At 41.3% G+C, this 25,881-nt stretch overlaps 1 protein-coding gene across 1 annotated transcript in view; it reads right to left on the bottom strand.

The window, feature by feature from the left end:
• Positions 1-25,881, bottom strand: part of LOC112912760 (uncharacterized) — a 163,434-nt gene that overhangs the window by 49,461 nt on the left and 88,092 nt on the right. Inside the window, exons 23-28 of the mRNA XM_072722106.1 lie at positions 21,096-24,652; positions 16,179-16,349; positions 14,432-14,465; positions 13,942-14,083; positions 4,552-4,765; positions 2,517-2,628 (exon numbers count right to left, since the gene is read on the bottom strand). Of these exons, the coding sequence (XP_072578207.1) occupies positions 2,517-2,628; positions 4,552-4,765; positions 13,942-14,083; positions 14,432-14,465; positions 16,179-16,349; positions 21,096-24,652 (4,230 nt within the window). The remainder of the gene's footprint in view (positions 1-2,516; positions 2,629-4,551; positions 4,766-13,941; positions 14,084-14,431; positions 14,466-16,178; positions 16,350-21,095; positions 24,653-25,881) is intronic.

Here is a 25,881-nt window from a genome sequence, read left to right as displayed (position 1 = left end):
ACTACAAAACACTTCTGAAAGAAATCCAGGAAGACACAAAGAGATGGAAAAATATGCCATGCTCATGGATGGGAAGAATTAATATTGTCAAAATGTCTATGCTAACCCAGGGCGATTTACACATTCAATGCATTCCTATCCACATACCATAGACTTTCTTCACTTTCTTCAGAGAGCTGGAATAAATAATGTTAAGATCTGTGTGGAATCAGAAAAAACCCCGAACTAGGGGAATATTGAAAAAGAAAACCAGAGCTGGGGGCATCACAATGCTGGATTTCAAGTTGTATGACCAAGCTGTGATCATCAAGACAGTGTGGTACTGGCACAAAAACAGACACATAGATCAATGGAACAGAATAGAGAATCCAAAAGTGGACCCTCAACTCTATGGTCAAGTTATATTCGACAGAGCAGGAAAAGACTATCCACTGGAAAAAGGACATTCTCTTTAATAAATGGCGCTGGGAAAATTGGACAGCCACGGGCAGAAGAATGAGACTAGACCATTCTCTTGCACCATACACAAAGATAAACTCAAAATGGATGAAAGATCTAAATGTGAGACAGGAATCCAGCAGAATCCTAGAGGAGAACACGGGCAACAGCCTTTGTGAACTTGGCCACTGCAACTTCTTGCAAGATACATCTATGAAGGCAAGGGAAACAATAGCAAAAATAAACCATTGGGACCTCAAGACAAAAATCTTCTGCACAGCAGAAGAAACAGTCAACAAAACTAAAAGATAACCTACAGAATGGGAGAAGTTATTTGCAAATGACGTATCAGATAAACGGCTAGTATCCAAGATCTATAAAGAACTCTTTAAAATCAACAGCAAAGAAACAATCCAATCATGAAACGGGCAAAAGACACGAGCAGACATTTCACCAAAAAAGATATACAAATGGCCAACGAGCGCATGAGAAAACGCTCCACATCACTGGCCATCAGGGAAATACAAATCAAAACCACAAAGAGATACCAGCTCACACCAGTGAGAATAGGGAAAATGAACAAGACTGGAAACAACAAATGTTGGAGAGGAGGTGGAGAAAGGGGAACCCTCTTGCACTGTTGGTGGGAATGTGAACTGGTACAGCCACTCTGGAAAACTGTGTGGAGGTTCCTCAGAGTTAAAAATAGAACTACCCTATGACCCAGCAATAGCACTACTCAGGATTTATCCCAAAGATAGAGATGCAGTGAAAAACCGAGACACCTGCACCCCAATGTTTACAGCAGCATTTTCCAGAATAGCCAGACTGTGGATGCAGCCTGAGTATCCATCAAATGATGAATGGATATAGAAGATGTGGTCTATATATATAATGGAATATTACTCAGCCCCTAGAAATGACAAATAACCAGCATTTGCTTCAATGTGCATGGAACTGGAGGGTATTATGCTGAGTGAAGTAAGTCAATCATAGACGGACAAACATCATATGGTTTCACTCGATCGGGAATATAAAAATACTGAAAAGGATTATAGGGGAAAGGAGAGAAAATCAGTGGGAAAACTAGAGAGGGTGACAACACATGACAGACTCCTAACTCTGAGAAACGAACAAGGGATAGTGGAAGGGGAGGTGGGCGGGGGGGCGGGGAGACTGGGTGCCGGGCACTGAGGGGGCATTTGACAGGTGAGCACTGGGTGTTATATGTTGGCATATTGAACTCCAATAAAAAATATACCAAAAAAAAAGTATTCCATCATGTAATACTCTGGGCATTCTGTTCTCGAGAAAGTTGCCTCTGAACATCATTTTGCTCTTCTATAACCTAGAGACGCATTTTCATTAGGAGTTTGGATCCTATCATTAAAAAAAAAGTCAAAAAGGCTTAAGAGAACTTAAAAAAATGTTCAAAGTAGTCTTTTTTATAACAAGGCTTTTCATCCTCAGTGAATAACTCAAATTTTAAATTAAATGACAGCAAAATGTACCATAGAGTAAAAATACAAGTAGACATAGTATTGTGAAATAAAATTTCTGTATACAACATTTAACTAGTTTCATCAGCATCTCAAGGAAATCTAGCTCATATTTCAACATTAAAAAATCCAAAACTGGGACACCTGGGGGCTCAGTGGGTTAAGTGTCTGACTCTTTATACAGCTCAGGTCATGATCTCATGATCACGAGATTCAGCCCCAGGTGAGGCTCTGTGCTCAGACCAGAGTCTGCTGGAGATTCATTTCCCTCCCTCTCCCTCTACTACTTCCCCCCCCAGCCCATGCTCTGTGTAAAAATAAATACAATTCCATAAATCAATAAATCAATATCACATTTATCTCATTTCACCTTCCATCCCTTCATTCAAAATATATACATAGAGCATATGTGAGAGGCCAAGACTTCCAATAAGGTAGTAATTGTAGCTATAAATATCATGGTTGCAATTAGGTTAAAATGAAATGTTTAATCTACTTGAGGCCTAATAATATGTATTATATCAAAAGGATACTATAAATAATATTGATAGAAATATACAATTACTGCCAAAAATTTACCTGACTCAAATTACTTTTTACACTCTTCAATTCCAAGTTTCGTCTTCTAAGATTAGGTTGTTTCATTTCAACTTCTTTACTATGCTGCTCTTCTTTACTTCTTAATTGCTCCCTAATAATTATATATAACATATCAGCACTTTTTTCCTTTTGCTTTAAGGTCAATCTGCAAATGCATGTGTTCATTTTAAAATTTGTTTTGTCAGCAATAAAATTTTTATTTTATGATCTGGTTCCACATATGCTGGTACATTATCCAAATGAAATTTTTCTGTCCTCAATTTTTTTCCTTTCTAGGGCTCATGTTTTTAATTTATCACTTCAATCTCTTCAAAAAGAGACATAGTTTAAAAGAAGCAATGAGAAAGCATTTTGCAACTTAGTAAGTTTTACTCAGTAATAACTCTGGTAGATGTTTAAGGAAAGGAATTCTGAAATTATTCAGGAAAGTTAGAGTTGAAAATCATCATTTTTCCCCACAGAGTGATAATTACACTTCAATTAGGACAAATCATTTCATTACTAATTAAAAAGAGAAGTTGCTGTTTATCAACAACTTTATAAATTCACTAGAAATAAATTTTTATTTCACAAAACATCACAGGTACCTCTAAAAATGATCTTCAGTGTAAGACAGCATCAGCAGATGCCGTTTACACAACATACACCTGCAGATGACTGTGATCCAGTACTAGACTAGGGAGTCTAATATCTATTGCCCATGCTTTTTATGTTTCTTATTCTGTATTATTCTCAACCTTGATTATTATGTATTTTATAAATCACTTGAAAACATTCCTTTGAAAACACCACAGGATCCATATTAAGTAAGTAAAGAATAAAGAGTAAGATGTGCTTTCAGCATAGACTTTTGAATTAATTTTCTTTATATATGCAAGAAATGTGAAAAAACTTAACCATTAATCATCTTTCCATTTGACTTTTTAACCCCTGCATATGTTAAGAATACACCAGAGTGAAAAAAATTTTCTGTCTTGAGAAAAATTGGCCATTTCACACTCTGTTGGGGGGCATATAAAATGTCCTGAGAACAATTTAAAAATATGGATCAGAGACCTCCACTAAATATTTTTATATGTTAACACAATGCTACATTAAAGAATTTATTCCAATTAACCAAGAATGTAGAAACAGAATTAAGTAAAAGACATTCCTTATAGTATTAATTAAAATATAGGAAAATGGAAAACAACCAAAATTCAATTTGTTAAATAATGAGGTTTACATATGATGGACTTCTACATGGTCATTAAAATTATGCTTTAGAATATACATTAAATTATTAGAAGTATTCACTGTTAAAAACTTGCTGTATTATGTCAAAGAATCTCACACTTCACATTTTTTTTTATTATTGGAGTTCAATTTGCCAACATACAGCATATCACCCAGTGCTCACCCCGTCAAGTGCCCCCCTCAGGGCCCATCACCCAGTCACCCCAACCCTCCACTCACCTCCCTTTCCAACCACACCTTGTTCGTTTCTCAGAGTTAGGTGTCTCTCATGTTCTGTCACCCTCACTGATATTTCCCTCTCATTTTCTCTCCTTTCCCCTTTATTCCCTTTCATTAATTTTTATATTCCCCAAATGAATGAGACCATATAATGTTTGTCCTTCTCCGATGGACTTATTTCACTCAGCATAATACCCTCCAGTTCCACCCACGTGGAAGCAAACGGTGGGGTATTTGTCGTTTCTAATGGCTGAGCAATATTCCATTGTATACATAGACCACTGCTTCTTTACCCATTCGTCTTTTGATACTTCACATTTCTAAAGGAGTTTTCTTCCCTATAAAATCCCAGAAGGCAAATTAGCAATTACAAAACTTCTCCTACACATCTGTAGTATAAAAGTAAGTATTTCAAGGGGTTCCTGGCCGGCTCAGTTGATAGAGCATGTGACTCTTGATCTCATAGCTGTGAGTTCAAGCCCCATGCTGAGTGAGGAGTCTATTAAAAAAAAAAAAAAGTAAATAGCTGAAATATTTCCTTAAATCCAAGATGTCATACCTTAAACTGTAGAGTTCTTGTTCCCATTCCACTTTTTGATGCTCTAACTGAGATTTCATTTCTTTTGCTTCTGATAGTTCCATTTGTAATCCATTGACCTTATATTCCATTTTTGAAATTTTTCTTAGAAGTTGTTCATAGTCCTTTGTTTTTAATTCTATTAATCTTTTGTATTTAAAAATTGCATCCTGGGTTGTCAATATGCTATCAGAATCTACACCAGAGGAAAAACAAAAACAGAAATAAAATACAGGAGACATCACGGTGGTTCATTTGGTAAAGCATCCAACTATTGGTTTTGGCTGCGGTCATGATCTCATAGTTGTGGGATTGAACCTGGCACTGGGTGCTGCACTCAGCAGAGTCTGCCTAAGTTTCTTTACCCCTTCGTTCCCTCCCTCTCTGTTCCTCTCCCCATCTCCTGCTCCTGCTCTCTCACAAATTTGTTCTTTAAAAAGGCAAAATAAAATAATATGAGTACTTTTTGCATATAAAGGACTGAGCATGTTCACATTCACTCATTCATACATTAAATAAATATTGAGTAACTTCAACGTAAAGATATTTTACCAGGCGCCTTGGTGGCTCAGTCAGTGGGTGTCTGCCTTCGGCTCAGGTCATGATCTTGGCATCCTGGGATCAAGCCACATGGTGGGATCCCTGCTTAGTAGGGAGTCTGCTTCTCCCTCTCCCTCTGCCTCTCTCCCTGCTCATGCTCTCTCTCTCAAATAAATGAATAAAATCTTATTATCAATAGAACTTTAAAATGTTTTAAAAAGAAAAGAAAACATGACCGAAACCTTTCTAAACTTAATGAAAACTATAATCCCACACACCCACAGAGGATCTGGCTAGGAGAGAAGAAATGGAAGTAAACTATTGTAATTAAAAAAAAAAGATTTTATTTATTTATTTATTCATGAGACACACGGAGAGAGAGAGGCAGAGACACAGGCAGAGGGAGAAGCAGGTTCCCTGAGATAGCCTGATGCGGGACTCGATACAGGGACCCTGGGATCACACCCTGAACCAAAGGTAACTCCCAACCACTAAGCTACTCACGTGTTCCCTATTGTAATTTTCTTTAACTACATATGATGTGGTATATCACTACAAGAAGGTGGACTGTGATGTTTCAGTCATATGCTTTAAACCCTAAAAAAATCACTAAAATAGCAAAACTTAAGAGTTATAGTAATAAGCAAAGTACATACATACACTATATGTGTATGTTCATATATATATAAATTAAACTAACTTGTAAAAATTAGTTGATTAATCTAAAAGAAAGCAGAATGCAAAGAAAATGGGAACAAAGCAGGTCAAATGGAAAGCAAACAGGATGAGAGATTTATATCAACTATATCAATAATCAGAGTAAATGAAAATTATCAAAAAATAAAAGAAAGAAAGAAAGAAAATGGTCTAAAAGCCTCAATTAAAAGAAGGCTGAGCTTGAGTAGTAGCAATATTAATACCAGGCAAAATAGATTTCAAAGCAATATATATTCTCAGTAATGTATAAGGTCATTTGTTAATGATGAAAGGGTCGATAAATAAGCATAACAAACCTAAATGCTTATGAATCTATTAATAAGATCAAAATACATAAGGCAAAAATCAACAGAACTGCAAAGAGACAGGCAAATTCACAATTTTAGTCTGAGATTTCAATAGGCAGAAAATCATCAAGGATATAGAAGACTTGACCACCACCACCTATCTCAAGTATCCATGGAGCATTTACCAAAAGAGATTATATTCTGGATCATAAAATAAACCTTAATAAAGGGAGTTAAGTCAAAAGGACTGAAGTCATGAAAGAGTGTTCTGTGACCACAAAGTGATCAAATTAGAAATGAAGAACAAACCTACCTCTGGAAAATACTCAAATACTTGCAAACTAATTAATAATGCACATCTAAATAACCCCTGGGATGGGGGTCCTAGGTGGCTCAATTGACTAAGTGTCTGCCTTTAGCTCAGGTCATGATCTCAGGGTCCTGGGATTGAGCCCCATGTTGGGCTTCCCACTCAGAGGGAAGGACGCTTACCCCTCTGGACCTCCCCTCGCCTATGCTCTCTCTCTCTCTCTCTCTCTCTCTCAAATACATAAAATCTTTAAACAACCCTTGGAGTAAAGAAGACATGAAAAAAGAAATTACAAAGTATCACGTACTGAATGAAAATAAAAACATAATATGTTAAAAATGTCTGGAATCCTCCTAGAGTAACACTCATCTCACCATTTATAGCACTGAAGTATATATTAAAAAGAGAAGGAGGCAGGGCAAGATGGCAGAAGAGTAGGGTCCCCAAGTCACCAGTCCCCACCAACTTATCTAGATAACTTTCAAATCATCCTGAAAACCTATGAATTTGGCCTGAGATTTAAAGAGAGAACAGCTGGAATGCTACAGTGAGAAGAGTTCACACTTCTATCAAGGTAGGAAGATGGAAAAACATAAAGAAATAAAAAAGCATCCAAGGGGGAGGAGCCCCCGCGAGGAGCCAGGCAAAGGCCACGCAGCTAGTGCCCCCAGGACAGGAAAGCCCAATCCTGGAGAAGCAGAAACTTTACCAATCTTCCTGGAAGGAAAGGTGCTCACAGGGAACTAGGGCAGATTCCCAGGAGGGGTACAGATGCCCTCGGGCTCCCGGGGCACTAAAAGAGCAACTAAACTCTGGGGGAGAGCCGTCCACACACTGCAGGCCGAGCTCTCTAAAGGGCTGGACGCCGCTCCCAGCGGGGCCCCAGGAGCAGCTCAGGTGGCGGCCACTGTGTGGCCCTGGGAGTGTGATTCCAGCGGTGCAGGCCCCAGAGCCCAGGGTGCCAGGGACACAGCCCAGGATCCGGCGCTCCCCCCGGGACAGGTGGAGGCTGGGAGGACACAGGGCAGCAAGGACACTCCTGCTGCCAGGTGGCCCCGAGCTGTGCAGATCAACACCCCCTGCCCCCGGACCATCCAGGTCCCTGGGGACTGGGAGCTGCGGTAGTTACTGCGGGAGCTGACTCCAGAGATGGAGAGCTGGCTGCCGCCACTGTGGTTGCTCCTCCTGCTGTCACCTTGTACCTGGGACTGAGCAGGTGCTTCACAGGATAAACAGCTTGCACTGAGCCCTGCACCTGGCAAGGGGCTAGGCAGCTCCTCCAGGTGCACAAACCTGCGAATCACCGCAGCAGGCCCCTCCCCCAGAAGACCAGCTGGAAGGACAGGGGAAAAGCAAGTCACTGACCAAGCAGCGCTGGAAAGTTCAAGGGGAAGTGGAGGGATTTACAGTATATAGAATCAGAGGATACTCCCTCTTGTTTTTTGTTTTCTGTTTGTCCCCCCCGTTTCTTTCTCTCTTTTTCTACTTTTTCCAGTACAACTTGTTTTTGGCCACGCCGCATTGAGCAAAATGACTAGAAGGAAAAACTCACCTCAAAAGAAAGAATCAGAAACAGTCCTCTCTCCACAGAGTTACAAAATTTGGATTACAATTCAATGTCAGAAAGCCAATTCAGAAACACAATTACAGAGCTACTGGTGGCTCTAGAAAAAAAGCATAAAGGACTCAAGAGACTTCATGACTACAGAATTTGGATCTCATCAGGCAGAAATTAAAAATCAATTAAATGAAATGCAATGCAAACTGGACGTCCTAATGATGAGGGTTAACGAGGTAGAAGAGTAACATATAACCAGTGAGTGACATACAAGACAAGTTGATGGCAAGGAAGGAAGCTGAGGAAACAAGAGAAAAACAATTAAAAGATCATGAGGAAAGGTTAAGGGAAACAAATGACAGACTCATAAGGGAAAATCTACGTTTAGTTGGGGTTCCAGAGGGCGCCAAAGGAGACAGAAAGCGTATTTGAACAAATCATAGCTGAGAACTTCTCTAACGTGGGAAGGGAAACAGTCATTCAGATCCAGGAGATAGACAGATCGCCCCCTGAAATCAATAAAAACCACTCAACACCTCGACATTTAATAGTGAAACTTGCAAATTCCAAAGGTAAAGAAAAGATCCTTAAAGCAGCAAGAGAAAAGAGATTTCAAACCTTTATGGGGAGAAGTATTAGGATAACAGCAGACCTCTCCACAGAGACCTAGCAGGCCAGAAAGGGCTTGCAGGATATAGTCAGGGTCCTAAATGAGAAGAACCTGCAGCCAAGGATACTTTATCCAGCAAGGCTCTCGTTCACAATAGAAGGAGAGATAAGGAGCTTCCAAGATAGGCAGAAACTGAAAGAACATGTGACCACCAAACTAGGTCTGCAAGAAATATGAAGGGGGACTCTGTAAAAGAAAGAGGAAGTCCAAGGCAACAATCCACAAAAACAGGGACTGAATAGGTATCATGATGGCACTAAATTCGTATCTTTCAAGAGTAAATCTGAACGTGAATGGGCTTAATGACCCCATCAAAAGGTGCAGTGTTTCAGACTGGATAAAAAGAGCAAGACCCATCTATTTGCTGTCTACAAGAGACTCATTTTAGACATAAGTACACCTACAGCCTGAAAATAAAAGGTTGGAGAACCATGTACCATTCAAATGGTCTTCAAAAGAAAGCAGGGGTAGCCATCCTTATATCAGCTAAATTAAAGTTTATCCCAAAGACTATAGTAAGAGATCAAGAGGACCTAACAATCATGAATATTTATGCCCCGGATACGGGAGCTCCAAGTACATCAATTAATAACCAAAATTAAGACATACTTAGATAATAGTACACTAAAACTGGGAGATTTTAACATGTCACTTTCTGTAAGTGACACATCTTCTAAGCCCAATATCTCCAAAGAAACAAGAGCTTTAAATGATGCACTGCACCAGATGGATTTCACGGATATTTATAGAACTTTACAGCCAAATGCAACTGAATGCACGTTCTTCTCAAGTGCACAAGGAACTTTCTCCAGAAGAGAACACGTACTGGCTCACAAATCAGGTCTCAACCGATAACAAAAATTTGAGATTGTCCCCAGCATATTTTCAGGCCATAATGCTGTGAAACAGGACTAAATCACAAGAAGAATATTGGAAGAAATTGAAACATGTGGAGATTAAATACCATCCTGGTAAAAGATGAAAAGGTCAACCAGGAAATTAGAGAAGAATTAAACAGAGTCACGGAAACTAATGAGAATGAAGATACGATTGTTCAAAATCTTGGGATACAGCAATAACAGTCCTGAGGGGGAAATATATAAGCAATATAAGCATCCCTCAAAAAACTGGAAAGAACTCATATGTAAAAGCTAATCTTGCACCTAAAGTTGCTGGAGAAAGAACAGCAAATAAAACCTACACCCAGCAGAAAAAGACAATTAATAAAGATTCGAGCAGAACTCAATGAAATAGACAGTAGAAGAACTGTGAAACAGATCAACAAAACCAGCAGTTGGTTCTTTGAAAGATGAACCATTAGCCAGCCTTATTAAAAACAAAAGAGAAAAGACTCAAATTAGTCATAAATGAAAATGGAGAGATCACCACCAATACCAAGGAAATACAAACGATTTTAGAAACTTAGTATGAGCAGCTATACGCCAATAAATTAGGCAATCAAGAAGAAATGGACTCATTTCTGGAAAACGACAAACTAGCAAAACTGGAACAGGAAGAAATAGAAAGTCCAAAAAGGCCAACCACCAGGGAGGAAATTGAAGATATCATCCAAAACCTCCCAAGACACAAAAGTCCAGGGCCAGATGGCTTCCCAGGGGAATTCTATCAAATGTTTGTAGAAGAAACAACACCTACTCTACTAAAGCTGCTCCAAAAGATAGAAACGGAGTACTTCCAAACTTATTCTATGAGGCCAGCATCCCCTTAATTCCAAAACCCAAGACCCCGCCAAAAACGAGAGGTAGAATAACCCTGATGAACACAGATGCAAAAATGCTCAACAAGATAGTAGCCAATAGGATCCAACAATACATTAAGAAGATGATTCACCATGACCCAGTGGAATTTATCCCCGGGATGCAAGGCTGGTTCAACACTCGTAAAGCAATCAATGTTATAGATCATATCAAGAAGAGAAAAAGCAAGAACCAGATGACCCTCTCAATAGAGCCAGAGAAAGCATTTGACAAACTACAGCATCCATTCCTGATCAAACCTCTTCAGGGTGTAGGGATAGAGGGGACATTCCGCAGCATCTTAAAAGCCATCTATGGAAATCCCACAGCAAATATGATTCTCAATGGGGAAACACTGGGAGCCTTTCCCCTAAGATCAGGAACAAGACAGGGATGTCCACTCTCACCACTGCTATTCAACATAGTACTAGAAGTCCTAGCCTCAGCAATCAGACAACAAAAAGAAATAAAAGGCATTCACACTGACAAAGAAGAAGTCAAACACTCCCTCTTTGCGGTTCACATGATACGGTACATAGAAAACCCAAAAGACTCACCCCAAGATTGCTAGAACTCATACAGCAATTCGGCAGTGTGGCAGAATACAAAATCAATGCCCAGAAATCAGGGGCATTTCTATACACTAACAATGAGACTCAAGAAAAAGAAATTAAGGAGTCAATCCAATTGACAATTACACACGAAACCATGAGATACCTAGGAATAAACCTAACCAAAGAGGTAAAGGATCTATACGCTCAGAAGTACAGAACACTTCTGAAAGAAATTGAGGAAGACGCAAAGAGATGGAAAAATATTCCATGCTCATGGATTGGAAAAATTAATTTTGGCAAAATGTCAATGGTACCCAGGGCAACTTATACATTTAATGCAATCCCTATCAAAATACCATGGACTTTCTTCAGAGAGTTGGAACAAATCATCGGAAGAGTTGTGTGGAATCAGAAAAGACGCCAAATAGCCAGGGGAATTTTAAAAAAGAAAACCAGAGCTGGGGGCATCAAAGTGCCAGATTTCAGGTTGTTACTACCAAAGCTGTGACCAGCAGGACAGTGTGGTACTGGCACAAAAACAGACACAGAGGTCAATGAAAAAGAATAGAGAATCCAGAAATGGGCCCTCGACTCTATGGTCAAGTTATATTCGACAACTCTATAGTCAAGTAATATTCGACAAAGCAGGAAAGACTATCCACTGGAAGAAAGACAGTCGATACACTTCAATAAATGGTGCTGGGAAAACTGGACAGTCACGTGCAGAAGAATGAAACTAGACCATTCTCTTAAACTATACACAAAGAAAAACTCAAAATGGATGAAAGTTCTAAATGTGAGACAGGAGTCCATCAAAATCCTAGAGGAGAACACAGAGAACACCCTTTTCGAATTTGGCCACAGCAACTTCTTGCAAGATACATCCACAGGCAAGAGAAACCAAAGCAAAAATGAATTATTGGGACTTCATCAAGATAAGAAGCTTCTGCACAGCAAAAGAAACAGTCAACAATACTAAAAGACAGCTTCCAGAATGGAGAAGACATTGGCAAACGACCTATCAGATAAAGGGCTAGTATCCAAGATCTATAAAGAACTCTTTAAAATCAACAGCAAAGAAACAAACAATCCAATCATGAAATGGGCAAAAGACATGAAGAGAAATCTCACAGAGGAAGACATAGACATGGCAACAAGCACATGAGAAAATGCTCCGCATCACTGGCCATCAGGGAAAAACAAACCAAAACCCACCAGTGAGAATGGGGAAAATTAACAAGACAGGAAACAACAAATGTTGGAGCGGATGCGGAGAAAGGGGAACCTTCCTGCACTCTTGGTGGCAATGTGAACTGGCACAGCCACTCTGGAGAACTGTGTGAAGATTCCTCAAAGAGTTAACAAGAGAACTGCCCTATGACCCAGCAATTGCACTGCAGGGGATTTAGCCAAAGATACAGATGCAGTGAAACGCCGGGACACCTGCACCCCGATGTTTATAGCAGCAATGTCTACAGTAGCCAAACTGTGGAAGGAGCCTCGGTGTCCTTCGAGAGACGAAAGGATAAAGAAGATGTGGTCTATGTATACAATGGAATATTACTCAGCCGTTAGAAACGAGAAATACTGACCATTTACTTCGACATGGATGGAACTGCAGTGTATTATGCTGAGTGAAGTAAGTCAATCGGAGAAGGACAAACATTATATGGTCTCATTCATTTGGGGAATATAAAAAATAGTGAAAGGGAATAAAGTGGAAAGGAGAAAAAATGAGTGAAAATATCAGGGAGGGTGACAGAATATGAGAGACTCCTAACTCTGGGAAACGAACAAGGGGTGGTGGAAAGGGAGGTGGGCGAGGTGTTGGGGTGACTGGGTGATGGGCACTGAGGGGGCCACTTGATGGGATGAGCACTGGGTGTTATGCTACCTGTTGGCAAATTGAACTCCAATTTAAAAAATAATAAGATATCAAAAACAAAAACAAAGATTTATCAACACTCGACAAATAATAAACCTAATTTTTTAAATGACAAAAATTTTGGCAGCTCAATGAAGATATACAGATGTTAAATAAGCTCAACATTATCAGTTATTAGGGAAATGTGTATTACAACCATAAATGTATATATTTATACACATACATGCGTGTGTGTGTGTTTATATTAAATACCCATCAATGGCTATGATTAAAAAACTGATAATACTAAGTACTCACAAATATATATGGAGGAGTTAGAAACCCTCATACACTGCTGGTGGGTTTAGAAAATAGTACAATTATTTTAGAAAACAATTTGGCAGTTTCATAATAAGGCAATATGAAGAGACAGGAAACTTAAGAGTGATGGATATGTTAACTGTCTAAATTACAGTTATGCTTTCATATGTGTATATATATGAAAAAACTATCAAATTGTACACTTCATACATGTGCAGTTTACCTAACTAAAGCTGTTGGAGAAAGAAAGCCTCTATTATATGAAAAAACATCTAAGACAGTGGCTGAGACATGGATGGAAGGATGGATATGAAACCATACAAGATGAAGCCTGTGGACTATGGTCTTTCACCTCATAGCATTAAGAAGTAATAGCTAAACTTTAAGCAAGGGGGTAATGTGATGAAATGTAAACTTTTAAAAATGTATAGTAATTATGGTTGCAGTGTAGACCAAGATCCCAAGAAGTGGAATGGCAGGGAAAACAGTCCTGAAGTTAGTTCAGTAATCTAGGAGAAAAATAATGGTAACCTGACCTTGGGTGAAGGCACAGAAGAGAAGCAGAGTTCACAAACACATCAAGTGTGCCATTCCCACGTAGACAACCACAATGGAAATTATAGTTCTTTGGCTGAGAGGATTCAATAGTTCTCTATTTTAATATAAAACATATTTCTGAGATGAGTAGCTCTATAACACATCAGTGTTGTGTGGCGCCCCGCTAGATGAGATGTGCACATATTACTACAATCATATATACAGAAAAAGGCTTTATATTTATACGACGGCCCTACCTTTACAATCCATGCCAAGTTGTCCAATGGGCAACAGGGAACTCTTATAATTGGAGTATTGCAACTTGCAATGCTCTGAAGCTGCTTCAGATGACTGAGTTAAGTCATCAAGGTGTTCCACAGAATTCACTTGCTTTTTGACCTACAAATAAATAATACTATTTCAAAATGTCATCCAAATATTTATAAAACATACTAAGCGTAGAGAGATGATAAATATCCATCTTTTTATAAAAGCAAAAACATAGGTACTTTTTAAAAGAACTGATTTTTATCAAAAATACCTTTATCAATAATTAGTGTTTCTGAATAAGTTTTTCACAGCAGATGTCTATACAACAAAGGAAAATTTTCATTTTTTCACTGTGCGTTTCATAAAGTAATTTTTTTTTACCATGGAATAATATTTCTGATAAATATGAAATATCAAAATAATATAATAAATATATCATAAATGAAATAGAATTATATATTTTGTTTGTTTGTCTACCTCGTTCTTTTCCTTAGATGTTTTCTTTGCAGGTCTAAAAAGAGAAAGGATTCTTTTCAGGAAAATATTAAATACTTAAAATACAAAGAATATTTAGAGCATATGTAAGCAATATTAATAGTAATATTAACAAAGTATTAAATTTAGATCAAAATTGCAAAAGTAAAGGAAAATCATAATGTTACTTACATTATTTGATAGGGGTAAATATACATTTTTTGTTGTCATTTTCAATAAAAACAAGTTTTCACTAAATCAATTTGGAAAGTGCAAACTAAGTTTTTTTTATGACACAAGCCCTTTTTAAATAATCATGATATTAGTGTTTTGAGGTTTTACTGTGCAACTACTATGCATTATTTGGGACAGTTTACATATCCTAAAGGGCTTTTAGGCCTTACACAAACCGTATGAAGTAGGCTATTATACTGCGTATTTTGCACAGGAAGCTAATGAGGCACAGAAATTCTAAGGAACTTCCCCAAGCCCATACAGCTGGCAGGAGCAGACCACCCAGAACTCAAGTCCAGGAAATGTCCCTTCCCAACATGTGTTTTACAAAATGTGGTAAAAGTAAGTTAAGTATTTCTAAGTAATGTGATAGCAATTGAATCTATAGTATTATTCCATTTCTAGCTATAATTATTCTAGAAATAATTTCTGAATCTTACATACATTTTTAATTTTTAATTTTTTAAAAAAGATTTTATTTATTTATTCACTAGAGAGACACACAGAGAGAGACAGGCAGAGACACATGCAGAGGGAGAAACAGGCTCCCCCACAAGGAGCCTGATGCGGGACCCCAGGATCACACCCTGAGCCCAAGGCAAGACACTCAACTGCTGTGCCACCCTGGCATCCCACACACTTTTTTTTTTTTTAATTAAAACACTTCATACCTAGGCAGTATTGAAAATCTACTTTCAATAAACTAAAGATTTAATTCTTCTAAAGAAGTTCATTAATGGGCCTTCCTTTACTCATTCAAATGTTTATTCATGGATTCAACAATTACTCATTAAGCACACAATATGTGTCAATGACGCTGCTGGTACAGTAACCGTGGCTCTTGTAATTTAGAACTTTATAATCCAAAAGTAATAATCTATGATAGATGAATAGTTTTTCAATTGTAAATAAACATATTGTAAATAAACAAAACCATTCCCCTTTCCCCAGAACCTAAACAAATATTAAGTTAATATAATCAGATACTCCAAAGCCCCTCACAAAATCATAGCTATTCATGATACTGTCAAAGGTTCTGAATACCTTAACCTAACAAGGAATGATTACTTCTATTCAGAATCGCCTATGTGTCTGTATATTTACTATTATATATATATATTTTTTTCAATTGATGAAGGATAGTATCTGCATATTCAATTATATGAGAATACTGCATGGTGGAACCAATTCTAAATAAACAACCTCTTACCACAAAACTCATATCCTGATCTGGGGGTCCTGGGATTGAGTTCTGCTTTGGGCTCCCCACAGGGAACCTGCTTCTCCCTCTGCCTATGTCTCTGCCTCTCTCTCTGTGTCTCTCATGAATAAATAAATGAAATCTTAAAAAAAAGTCACTCCTCCTCATCCTAACCTTTCAAGTGGTGTTTTTGATATACTTGAGTATTTCTTCCCTCAGCCTGTACGGCACTATATTACAGTGTTTTACTTACATAACAATAATCATAGCTACTAACATTCCCTCAGAAGGAAATAAAGAATTTATAGATTTTACCTTCTTTCATCCTGATCCATTGCACTTAGATTGTTGTCATTACTCACTCGCAGTAGACTACCAGTTAGGGAATCGGCCTTCTCAAAGCCTGGTGTAATCATAGATGCTTTTGATGTCCACTTTACATTTTTATCTTTCTTTATTTCCATGATAGACAAACCAGGATCATTACTTAAAAAAAAAAATCCAGTTAAAATATGCATTAGAAAGCCAATATTTTCTAATAATTTTACTGGTAAGGAATAAAAAAAAACAATTTTTGTAAACATCTGTTACCCCTCTGAATTCATTTATTAATTCACAGAACAGTTATGAAATGCAACCATATGCAAGGAAATACACATATACAATTATGATACAATGTCATTTGTGGGGACAAAACTGCCTGTGTAGGACCTGTGGAATCAAGGGGACCATTGGCCATACACCAAGGGACCGAGGAAAAGTCTCATCTGCCCGTGCATCAGGTAACAGGCATACGCACTACACTCCCAGCTGTGGACCCGGCAAAAGCCCATCAATTGGCGCCACCCTCACCCTCACAGCCACCATCTGGGAGCCCCTGGAAAACACTTAGATAATCACCCATGGAGGTAGAGACTCTTCGTGGAAAACCAGCTTTCCTGCAGAGAAGTTCTAGCACACCACCAGAGCAAAACAATCAGGTTTGGACACATGGGAGCGGTAGTCATTAAAGACTGGAGGAGGTGACTGCTACTTCAAACGCAAAGACAGCAATGCAAAAGGATATGACAAAATCAAGGAAATATGACACCAACAAAGGATTACAATAATCTTCCAGTAATCAATCTCAGACACGTGGAGATCTGTAATTTATCCAAGAAAGATTTCAAAATCTCAGTCTTAAGGAAATTCAAGGAGCTGCCAGGAAACACAAAAAGCCAATTCAGGGGTGCCTGGGTGGGCCAGGCAATTAAGTGTCTGACCCTTGATTTCATCTCAGGCTATGATCTCAGGGTCATGAGATTGAGCCCTGCATCAGGCTTACACTCAGCACAGTTTCGCTCTCCCTCTGCTACTCCCCCCTAGCTCACACACTCTTTCTCTCGCTAAAATAAATGCATAAAAGCTTTAAAAAAACAGTTAATTCAATAAAATGAGGAATATACTACATAAACAAAATGAGAAGTTTAATGAACAGCTGGAAGGGCTTAGTCAGTTAAGTGTCTGACTTGGCTTTGGCTCAGGTCATGATCTCAAGTTTGTGGAATCACCCCCAGGTCTGCTTGAGATCCTCTCTCCATCTCTCTCTCTCTCCTTTCTTTCTTTTCTTTTTTTCCTTCTTTCTTTTCTTTTCTTTTCTTTTCTTTTCTTTTCTTTTCTTTTCTTTTCTTTCTCTCTTTCTTTTCTCTCTCTCTCTCGCTCTCAAATAAATTTTTAACAATAATTTTAAGGGGACAAAGAAAAAGAAAATGTTTTGGTAACTTGTGCATACTTTTAGCCTAGTATCTAATTCTAATACAAAAAGCTAGATTTACCAACAGAAAATTATATATATTTCTTCATGGACTAAATGCATGCAAGAAAATATTATGAGCATACAGCTATGTAAATTTACAAAAAGACTGAATTTTCCCACAGGAGATTATTAACTGAGTAACTTTAGGGCACTGAAAACAAAAACAAAACCAGCAATTACTGTTTTAAAATTGCCATATAACTCTTCTAGTTAAATTAAACATCCAAAAAAGATGGATCTTCCTGAAAGCAATTATTAAACAATTTTTCTCGACCCAAATTTCAGATGTAAATCTGTAATTATGGATATGAAATAGCTTTCATTTTGAACACAGTTAATAGAAGCAACTTTTAAATAGAAAACAACTGGTTAAAGATACCTCAAAGTGATGTTGGCGGGGGAATCCTAATGCAGCCATGGTAACGAGAACCCATCAGAAACAGTTTTAAATGTTTGTAATGATCAATGCCATCTTTCCCCACTCACCAGCCAACCAATGTCAGCTTCTCCCTCCTGAAGTATAGCCAATGTGGGACAAAATCACTCCAATACGCATGCCTCGAGTGCCAACCAATCAACAACAGTCTTACCCAAATTACCATGGTGCTTCAGATGATGACAAACCATTTAATTCTCTGAAAGTCTCCCAAGTCTTAAACTCCACTTTTCCTGAAACTGTATATAGAAAGTGAAGACTACTCTGTCAGAAAAGACTGTAAGTGGCCAGCATAGCTCCCTCTTATTAGTAAGCAGTAAATTCCAACTTCACCTTTATATTTCAGATATTGAGGGCTCATATCCTTTGGCAAAAATGTTTAAAGTCCTATAATATTTTAACACCACATTTCATTTTCCTTGATGTAACATAAATGAAGTTTGCTCTTCCTTTGTTCCATTCTACTATAGTTAAAACTAACATAAATACCAGTAAAAGAATAAGTAGCAAGTAACCACAATATTAGGCCCAAATAATCCACAAAATGCAGATAACTGACAGGTTAAGTGGTCAGAACGGACCCATGCCAACCTTTCTTTCTGTTTAAGTGAGAATTGGTATTATGTTAAAAACAATACACACGGGTTAAACTCCATTCACTCAACCAACATTTATTGAATAGCACTATATACGCTAGAATGTTCTCTAAGCACTGAGGACACGGCCATGAACAGAAAAAAATCCTACTCACGAGGAAAGTAAACATAGTAACAATAAACTACCTAGGCAAACCACACAGTATGAGAGGAGAAAAACTAAAGCAGAGAAATCAAATTTCGATGTGTCGTAGCAAAAGGGGTGGTCGAAATACTAGTCAGGATAAACCAAGAAGGGCCTTGCTGAGAAAGTGACCTTGAAGCAAAAACCAGGGAGAAGAAGAGGGAGCAAGGAGTAAGCCATGAGGATACCTGAGAGAAAAGCACTCCACAGAGAGTTTATAGCAAGTACAGAGGTATGCCTGAAGTGTTTATAATGAGGGTGGGGGTAAGAATAGTGAGAAATTCAAGTGTGGCTGAACAGAAGGAAAGGGATAGAAAGTAGTTCAAATCAGAGAGACAGAGGGAGGAAAGGATAGGGAGGGACCTGAGATGAACAAGTCACATAAGGCCTTGTAGGTATTAGAAAGAACTTGAGCATGTACTCTGAGTGAATGGGAGGCCATTAGGTCTTGAGCAGAGGAGGACATAATCTGACTTATGTTTTAATAGATCCACTGTGTTTAGAATTAATGGAAAGTGAATTTTCGTAGATTATATAATATGAAGTCACTATTGAAAAATTTGGTGTGGTGCATGTTGAAATATATGGTCTTTAAAAAGGAAGAATAAGGGGCACCTGGTTGGCTCAGTCGGTAAAAGCGTCCTGAGCCTTCGGCTCAGGTCATGATCCTGGAGTCCCGGGATCAAGCCCCGCTTCAGGCTCCCCGCTTCCCCCTCTGCCTCTGCCGCTCCCTGCACTCACACTCTATCTCTCTCAAATAAATAATCTTAAAAACATTTTTAAAGGAAAAATAATAGCATGTATGCAAACTGCCTGAAAAAGAAGATACATTGCATTAACAACCTCTTGGTTTATAGCATAGGGATCAAATGTTTATACAGAATATGGGACAAGTTGCCATGTGAAATCTCTTCGTAATAATATTCAGATCAATTTGAGAGTCCAACATTTGAGCACTCGTGCATTGGGAACCAAAACCAAAAACCTAATAATGAGCAGTTTTGTTGGTAATAAAGTAGAGTGCCAGTGTAGCCGGTAACTTCCTTTTGCAACTCAGCAGATATTAAAAGTATTCTAAAGTTTCTGTAAGACATGAAACCAAACACTTTAAATATACTTTAGGGGATCCCTGGGTGGCTCAGCGGTTTAGCGCCTGCCTCCAGCCCAGGGTGTGATCCTAGAGTCCCAGGATCGAGTCCCACATCAGGCTCCCTGCATGGAGCCTGCTTCTCCCTCTGCCTGTGTCTCTGCCTCTCTCTCTCTCTCTCTGTTTCTCATGAATAAATAAAAATAAAATTAAAAAATATATATTTATATATATATACTTTGTTAAACAATCAAAACCCTGCAGACCTAAATTCATTTTCTCAAATAGTCACACACTGCATTATTTTATAGGTGTGAAAACTTACTTCCTTATGGATGAATAGTTAGACTCCCTCCAAGTTTTTGATAAGGGAATGCTGTAATAAATAATCTTAACATATATATGTAACATGTTTATGTAAGTACTCTTAATATACCTGTCATATTTTATATATATAATAATACATAATAAATGTTCTTACAATATGTGTGTCTAAGTGTTCACACAAGTCATGTTCTCCTATAGGATCTACCTCTGGCAATGAAGCCGTTGGGATATAGGGACAGCATATGTGAGATTTCAAATGCACTGCTACATCACCCTTCAGAAAGGATTTGTCAATTTTCTTTCTCTCTCTCTCTCTTTTAAAGATTTTTATTTATTTATTTATTTATTTATTTATTTATTTATTTATTTATTTATTTATTTATTTATTCATGAGAGACACAGAGTGAGGCAGAGACATGGGCAGATGGAGAAGCAGGCTCCTCATGGGAAGCCTGATGCAGGACTCGATCCCACGCCCCCGAGATCACAACCTGAGCCAAAGGCAGATGTTCAACCACTAAGCCACTCAGGTGCAACGGATTTGACAATTTTCACCTAAAAACAGTGTATAAGAATGACTTCTTCCTCACATTTGCTAACCTACATTTTTTTAAATTAAATATTTATCACTATGCCTGCAAAAAAAGTTGATACCATACCGGTCTTTGCCTTTTTCTGTTTAGCACCCTGGGTGGATATCTCTACTAAAAATATAAAATGTGTTAATCATGAACATTAGCTCCAAATAGAATTTGTTTTATAGAAAAATAATAATTATCTACTGTTTAAATATTGCTATCAGCTTACCTATCAGAATCTTCATTCTGCGTAGTAGGAAACAGCTGGTTATCAGTTTTTCCACTCTTTCTTTGTTGAATTAGTCCAGCAGCAGGAGCAGCAGCAGGAGGAGCAGGAGGAGCAGCCGGAGGAGCAGCAGGAGCAGCAGCAGCAGCAAGAGCAGCAGGAGCAGCAGGAGGAGAAGCAGCAGCAGCAAGAGCAGCAGGAGCAGCAGGAGGAGAAGCAGGAGGAGAAGCAGCAGCAGCAGGAGCAATAGCAGGAGCAGCAGGAGCAGAAGCAGGAGCAGCAGGAGCAGGAGCACGAGGAGCAGCAGGAGCAGCAGCAGCAGCAGCAGGAGGAGGAGCAGGAGGAGCAGCAGGAGGAGCAGCAGGAGGAGAAGCAGCAGCAGGAGCAATAGCAGGAGCAGCAGGAGCAGAAGCAGGAGCAGCAGGAGCAGGAGCACGAGGAGCAGCAGGAGCAGCAGCAGCAGCAGCAGGAGGAGGAGCAGGAGGAGCAGCAGGAGGAGCAGCAGGAGGAGAAGCAGCAGCAGGAGCAGTAGCAGGAGCAGCAGCAGGAGGAGCAGGAGCAGTAGCAGGAGCAGCAGGAGCAGGAGCAGCAGGAGCACGAGCAGCAGGAGCACGAGCAGCAGCAGGAGCAACAGCACGAGGAGCAGCAGGAGCAGCAGGAGGAGCAGGAGCACGAGCAGCAGCACGAGGAGCAGCAGCACGAGCAGCAGTAGCAGCAGCAGCACGAGCAGCAGCAGCAGCAGCACGAGCAGCAGCAACAGCAGCAGCAGCACGAGAAACAGCAGGAGGAGCCGCAGGAGGAGCCGCAGGAGGAGCAGCAGGAGCACCAGCAGGAGGAGCAGCAGGAGCAGCACGAGGAGCAGCAACAGCAGCAGGAACAGCAGGAGCAGGAGGAGCAGCAACAGCAGCAGGAACAGCAGGAGCAGGAGGAGCAGGAACAACAGCAAGAGGAGCAGCAGCAGCAGGATCAGCAGGAGGAGCAGCAGGAGCAGCAGGAGCACGAGCAGCAGGAGCCCGAGCAGCAGCACGAGGAGCAGCAGCAGCAGCACGAGGAACAGCAGGAGGAGCAGCAGGAGGAGCAGCAGGAGCAGGAGCAGCAGCAAGAGGAGCAGCAGCAAGAGGAGCAGCAGCAGCAGGAGGAGTAGCAGCAGGAGCAGCAGCAGGAGCAGCAGCAAGAGGAGCAGCAACAGCAGCAGGAACAACAGGAGCAGGAGGAGCAGCAGCAGCAGCACGAGGAATAGCAGGAGGAGCTGCAGGAGGAGCAGCAGGAGCAGGAGCAGCAGCAAGAGGAGCAGCAGCAAGAGGAGCAGCAGCAGCAAGAGGAGCAGCAGCAGCAGGAGGAGTAGCAGCAGGAGCAGCAGCAAGAGGAGCAGCAACAGCAGCAGGAACAACAGGAGCAGGAGGAGCAGCAGCAGCAGCAATATCAGCAGGAGGAGCAGCAGGAGCAGCAGCAGCACGAGGAACAGCAGCAGGAGCAGCAGCAGCACGAGGAACAGCAGCAGGAGCAGCAGGAGCACAAGCAGCAGCACGAGGAGGAGCAGCAGCACGAGGAACAGCAGCAGGAGCAGTAGGAGGAGCAGCAGGAGCAGGAGCAGGAGCAGCAGCAAGAGGAGCAGCAGCAGCAGGAGGAGTAGCAGGAGAAGCACGAGGAGAAGCACGAGGAGCAGCACGAGGAGCAGCAGGAGCAGGAGGAGCAGCAGGAGCAGCAGCAGGAGAAGGAGCAGGAGCAGCAGGAGAAGGAGCAGGAGAAGCACGAGGAAAAGCACGAGGAGCAGCAGGAGCAGGAGCAGCAGCAGGAGGAGCAGCAGGAGCAGGAGCAGGAGCAGCAGCAAGAGGAGCAGGAGCAGCAGCAGCAGCAGGAGAAGGAGCAGGAGCAGCAGCAGGAGAAGGAGCAGGAGCAGCAGGAGCAGGAGCAGCAGGAGCAGCAGGAGCAGGAGCAGGAGCAGCAGGAGCAGCACGAGGAGCAGCAGGAGCAGGAGCAGCAGCAGCCGGAGGAGCAGCAGCAGCAGCGTGAGCAGCAGCAGGAGCAGCAGGAGAAGCACAAGGAGCAGCAGCAGCATGAGGAGCAGCATGAGGAGCAGCAGGAGCAGCAGGAGCAGCAGGAGCAGCAGCAGGAGCAGGAGCAGCAGGAGGAGCAACAGCAGCAGCACGAGAAGCAGTAGGAGCAGCAGCACGAGGAGCAGCAGGAGCAGCAGCAACAGGAGCAGCAGGAGGAGCAGCACGAGGAGCAGCAGGAGCAGTACGAGGAGCAGCAGGAGCAGCACGAGGAGCAATAGCAGCATGAGGAGCAGCAGCAGAAGGAGCAGCAGTAGCACGAGGAGCAGGAGCAGCAGCAGCAGCAGCATGAGGAGCAGCAGGAGCATGACGAGCAGCAGCAGCAGCAGCAGCAGGAGAAGCACGAGGAGCAGCAGCAGCATGAGGAGCAGCAGGAGCAGCAGGAGCAGCAGCAGGAGCAGGAGCAGCAGGAGGAGCAACAGCAGCAGCACGAGAAGCAGTAGGAGCAGCAGCACGAGGAGCAGCAGGAGCAGCAGCAACAGGAGCAGCAGGAGGAGCAGTGGCAGCACGAGGAGCAGCACGAGGAGCAGCAGGAGCAGCACGAGGAGCAGCAGCAGGAGGAGCAGCAGCAGCACGAGGAGCAGGAGCAGCAGCAGCAGCATGAGGAGCAGCAGCAGCAGCACGAGGAGCAGCAGCAGGAGGAGCAGCAGGAGCAGCACAAGGAGCAGCAGCAGCGCTAGGAGCAGCAGGAGCAGGAGCAGTAGCAGGAGGAGGAGCAGCAGCAGGAGCAGGAGCAGCAGCAGGAGGAGCAGTAGGAGCAGCAGCAAGAGCAGCAGCAGAAGGAGCAGCAGCTGGAGCAGCAGGAGCAGCAGCAGCAGCTCGAGGAGCAGCAGGAGGAGCAACAGGAGCAGGAGCAGCAGCAGCAGGAGCAGCACGAGGAGCAGGAGCAGCACGAGGAGCAGAAGGAGGAGCAGCAGGAGCAGCAGGCGGAGCAGCAGCAGCACGAGGAGCAGCCGCAGGAGCAGCACGAGGAGCGGCAGCAGCACGAGGAGCAGCAGGAGCAGCAGCAGCAGGAGAAGCAGCAGCAGCGGCATGAGGAGCAGGAGGAGGAGCAGCAGGAGCAGCAGGAGCAGCACGAGGAGCAGCAGGAACAGCACGAGGAGCAGCAGCAGCAAGAGGAGCAGCAGGAGCAGGAGCAGCAGGAGCAGCAGCAGGACGAGCAGCAGGAGCAGCAGGAACAGCAGGAGTAGTAGCAGGAGCAGAACGAGCAGCAGGAGCAGCAGGAACAGCAGCAGGAGTAGTAGCAGGAGCAGGAGAAGCAGCAGGAGCAGGAGGAGCAGCAGGAGCAACAGGAGAAGCAGCAGCAGCAGGAGCAGCAGGAGCAGCAGCAGGAGGAGCAGCAGGAGGAGCAGCAGGAGCAACAGGAGGAGGAGCAGCAGGAGCAACAGGAGGAGAAGCAGCAGGAGCAGCAGCAGGAGCAGGAGCAGCAGCAGGAACAGCAGCAGCATATATCTTTTCTGCTCCTTCCATCTTACTACTCTTGTGCTTCTTCCTTTCTTTTCCACTCTTGAATGGAAATTTGATACTGAGAATAACTCTTACATCTTTATTCATTAAAAAGAACTTTTTCATTAATTGTATCATTTGACTCTTAGTTTATCATAATTTTAATCAATAAAACTATCTTGCGCTTAACTTTATCACTGCATGTAATTGCAATTTTTGGAAATTCTGCTTCATTTCTGTTTGAATAGAACAACATAATCTTCCAGAATTTCAAAAAGGACTTTAATTTTGTGTTCATATCTACACTTTGCCACCTAACATTCCCAACTTCACCCCATCTGACCAGCAGATCCAAAGAAATAAAGAGACACAAAAATCTGTCCTCTTCTGTCTTTACCATCTGGATTTTGCTTACACAGACAGATTTAAAGGATGTGACATTGTGATGCACCAGGAACAAATAGGAAGCTTTCCATTTCTGCACTGAGCTATTCTCTCCCCAACTGCCTTTTATAATTCTTTTTTCATTTGGATCCCAGGGCTATCAAAAAAAGTCACAGTGTTCATTAAAATATGGGACCAAAGTTCACCAAGGCATAAAAGGAGCAGAGCAAAACTGATATTAGTGTAGAATTTGGGGAAATGAGTAATGCTCCCCAAATTTCACATTCCATAACCATAAAATTTTATAGCTAGAGGGTATAAAAGTAATTATCAACTTTAATCCCATTTTCTATTGATAATGGGAATAAAACCAAAAAAGGTTACATGATTTGTCCAAAAGTTCCTAAAGTGGCATTACCTAGCATCAAAAGAGATGATACAATTCCTTAATGCTGAATCAAATAAATGACCCAACAAGTTTATTATTTATCAGCTATGCTAAAAGTGTGACTTTGGCACAGTAATTTAATACCTTAATTGGGGATGCGGCGCTTAGCTAATTTTTATTTTAAAGGAGGATATCTCTATATTTTGTTTATTTTTTACCTCAAACATCAGTTTTCTCCCTTAGAGTCAAATACTGAAGGTTTGCTGAAAATCTATGCTACCTACATGATAAAAGTCGTATGTGTCAAAATATATCATACTTTATTAAACATAATGTAACGGTTTGACTCAACAGAAACACCTGAGAATGGTGATTAAACAAACACATGTGTATATACACACACACACACGTGGGCACCTGGGTGGCTCAGTCAGCTAAGCATCTGCCTTTGGCTCAGGTCATGATCCCCGGGTTCTGGGATCAAGACCCACGGGTCAGGCTTCCTGCTCCACCAGGA

This window comes from Vulpes vulpes, chromosome 9, assembly GCF_048418805.1.
Source record: "Vulpes vulpes isolate BD-2025 chromosome 9, VulVul3, whole genome shotgun sequence".
Lineage (NCBI taxonomy): Eukaryota > Metazoa > Chordata > Mammalia > Carnivora > Canidae > Vulpes > Vulpes vulpes.
Note: the sequence above shows the minus strand (reverse complement) of the source record. Positions and strands in the feature narration are given on the sequence as shown.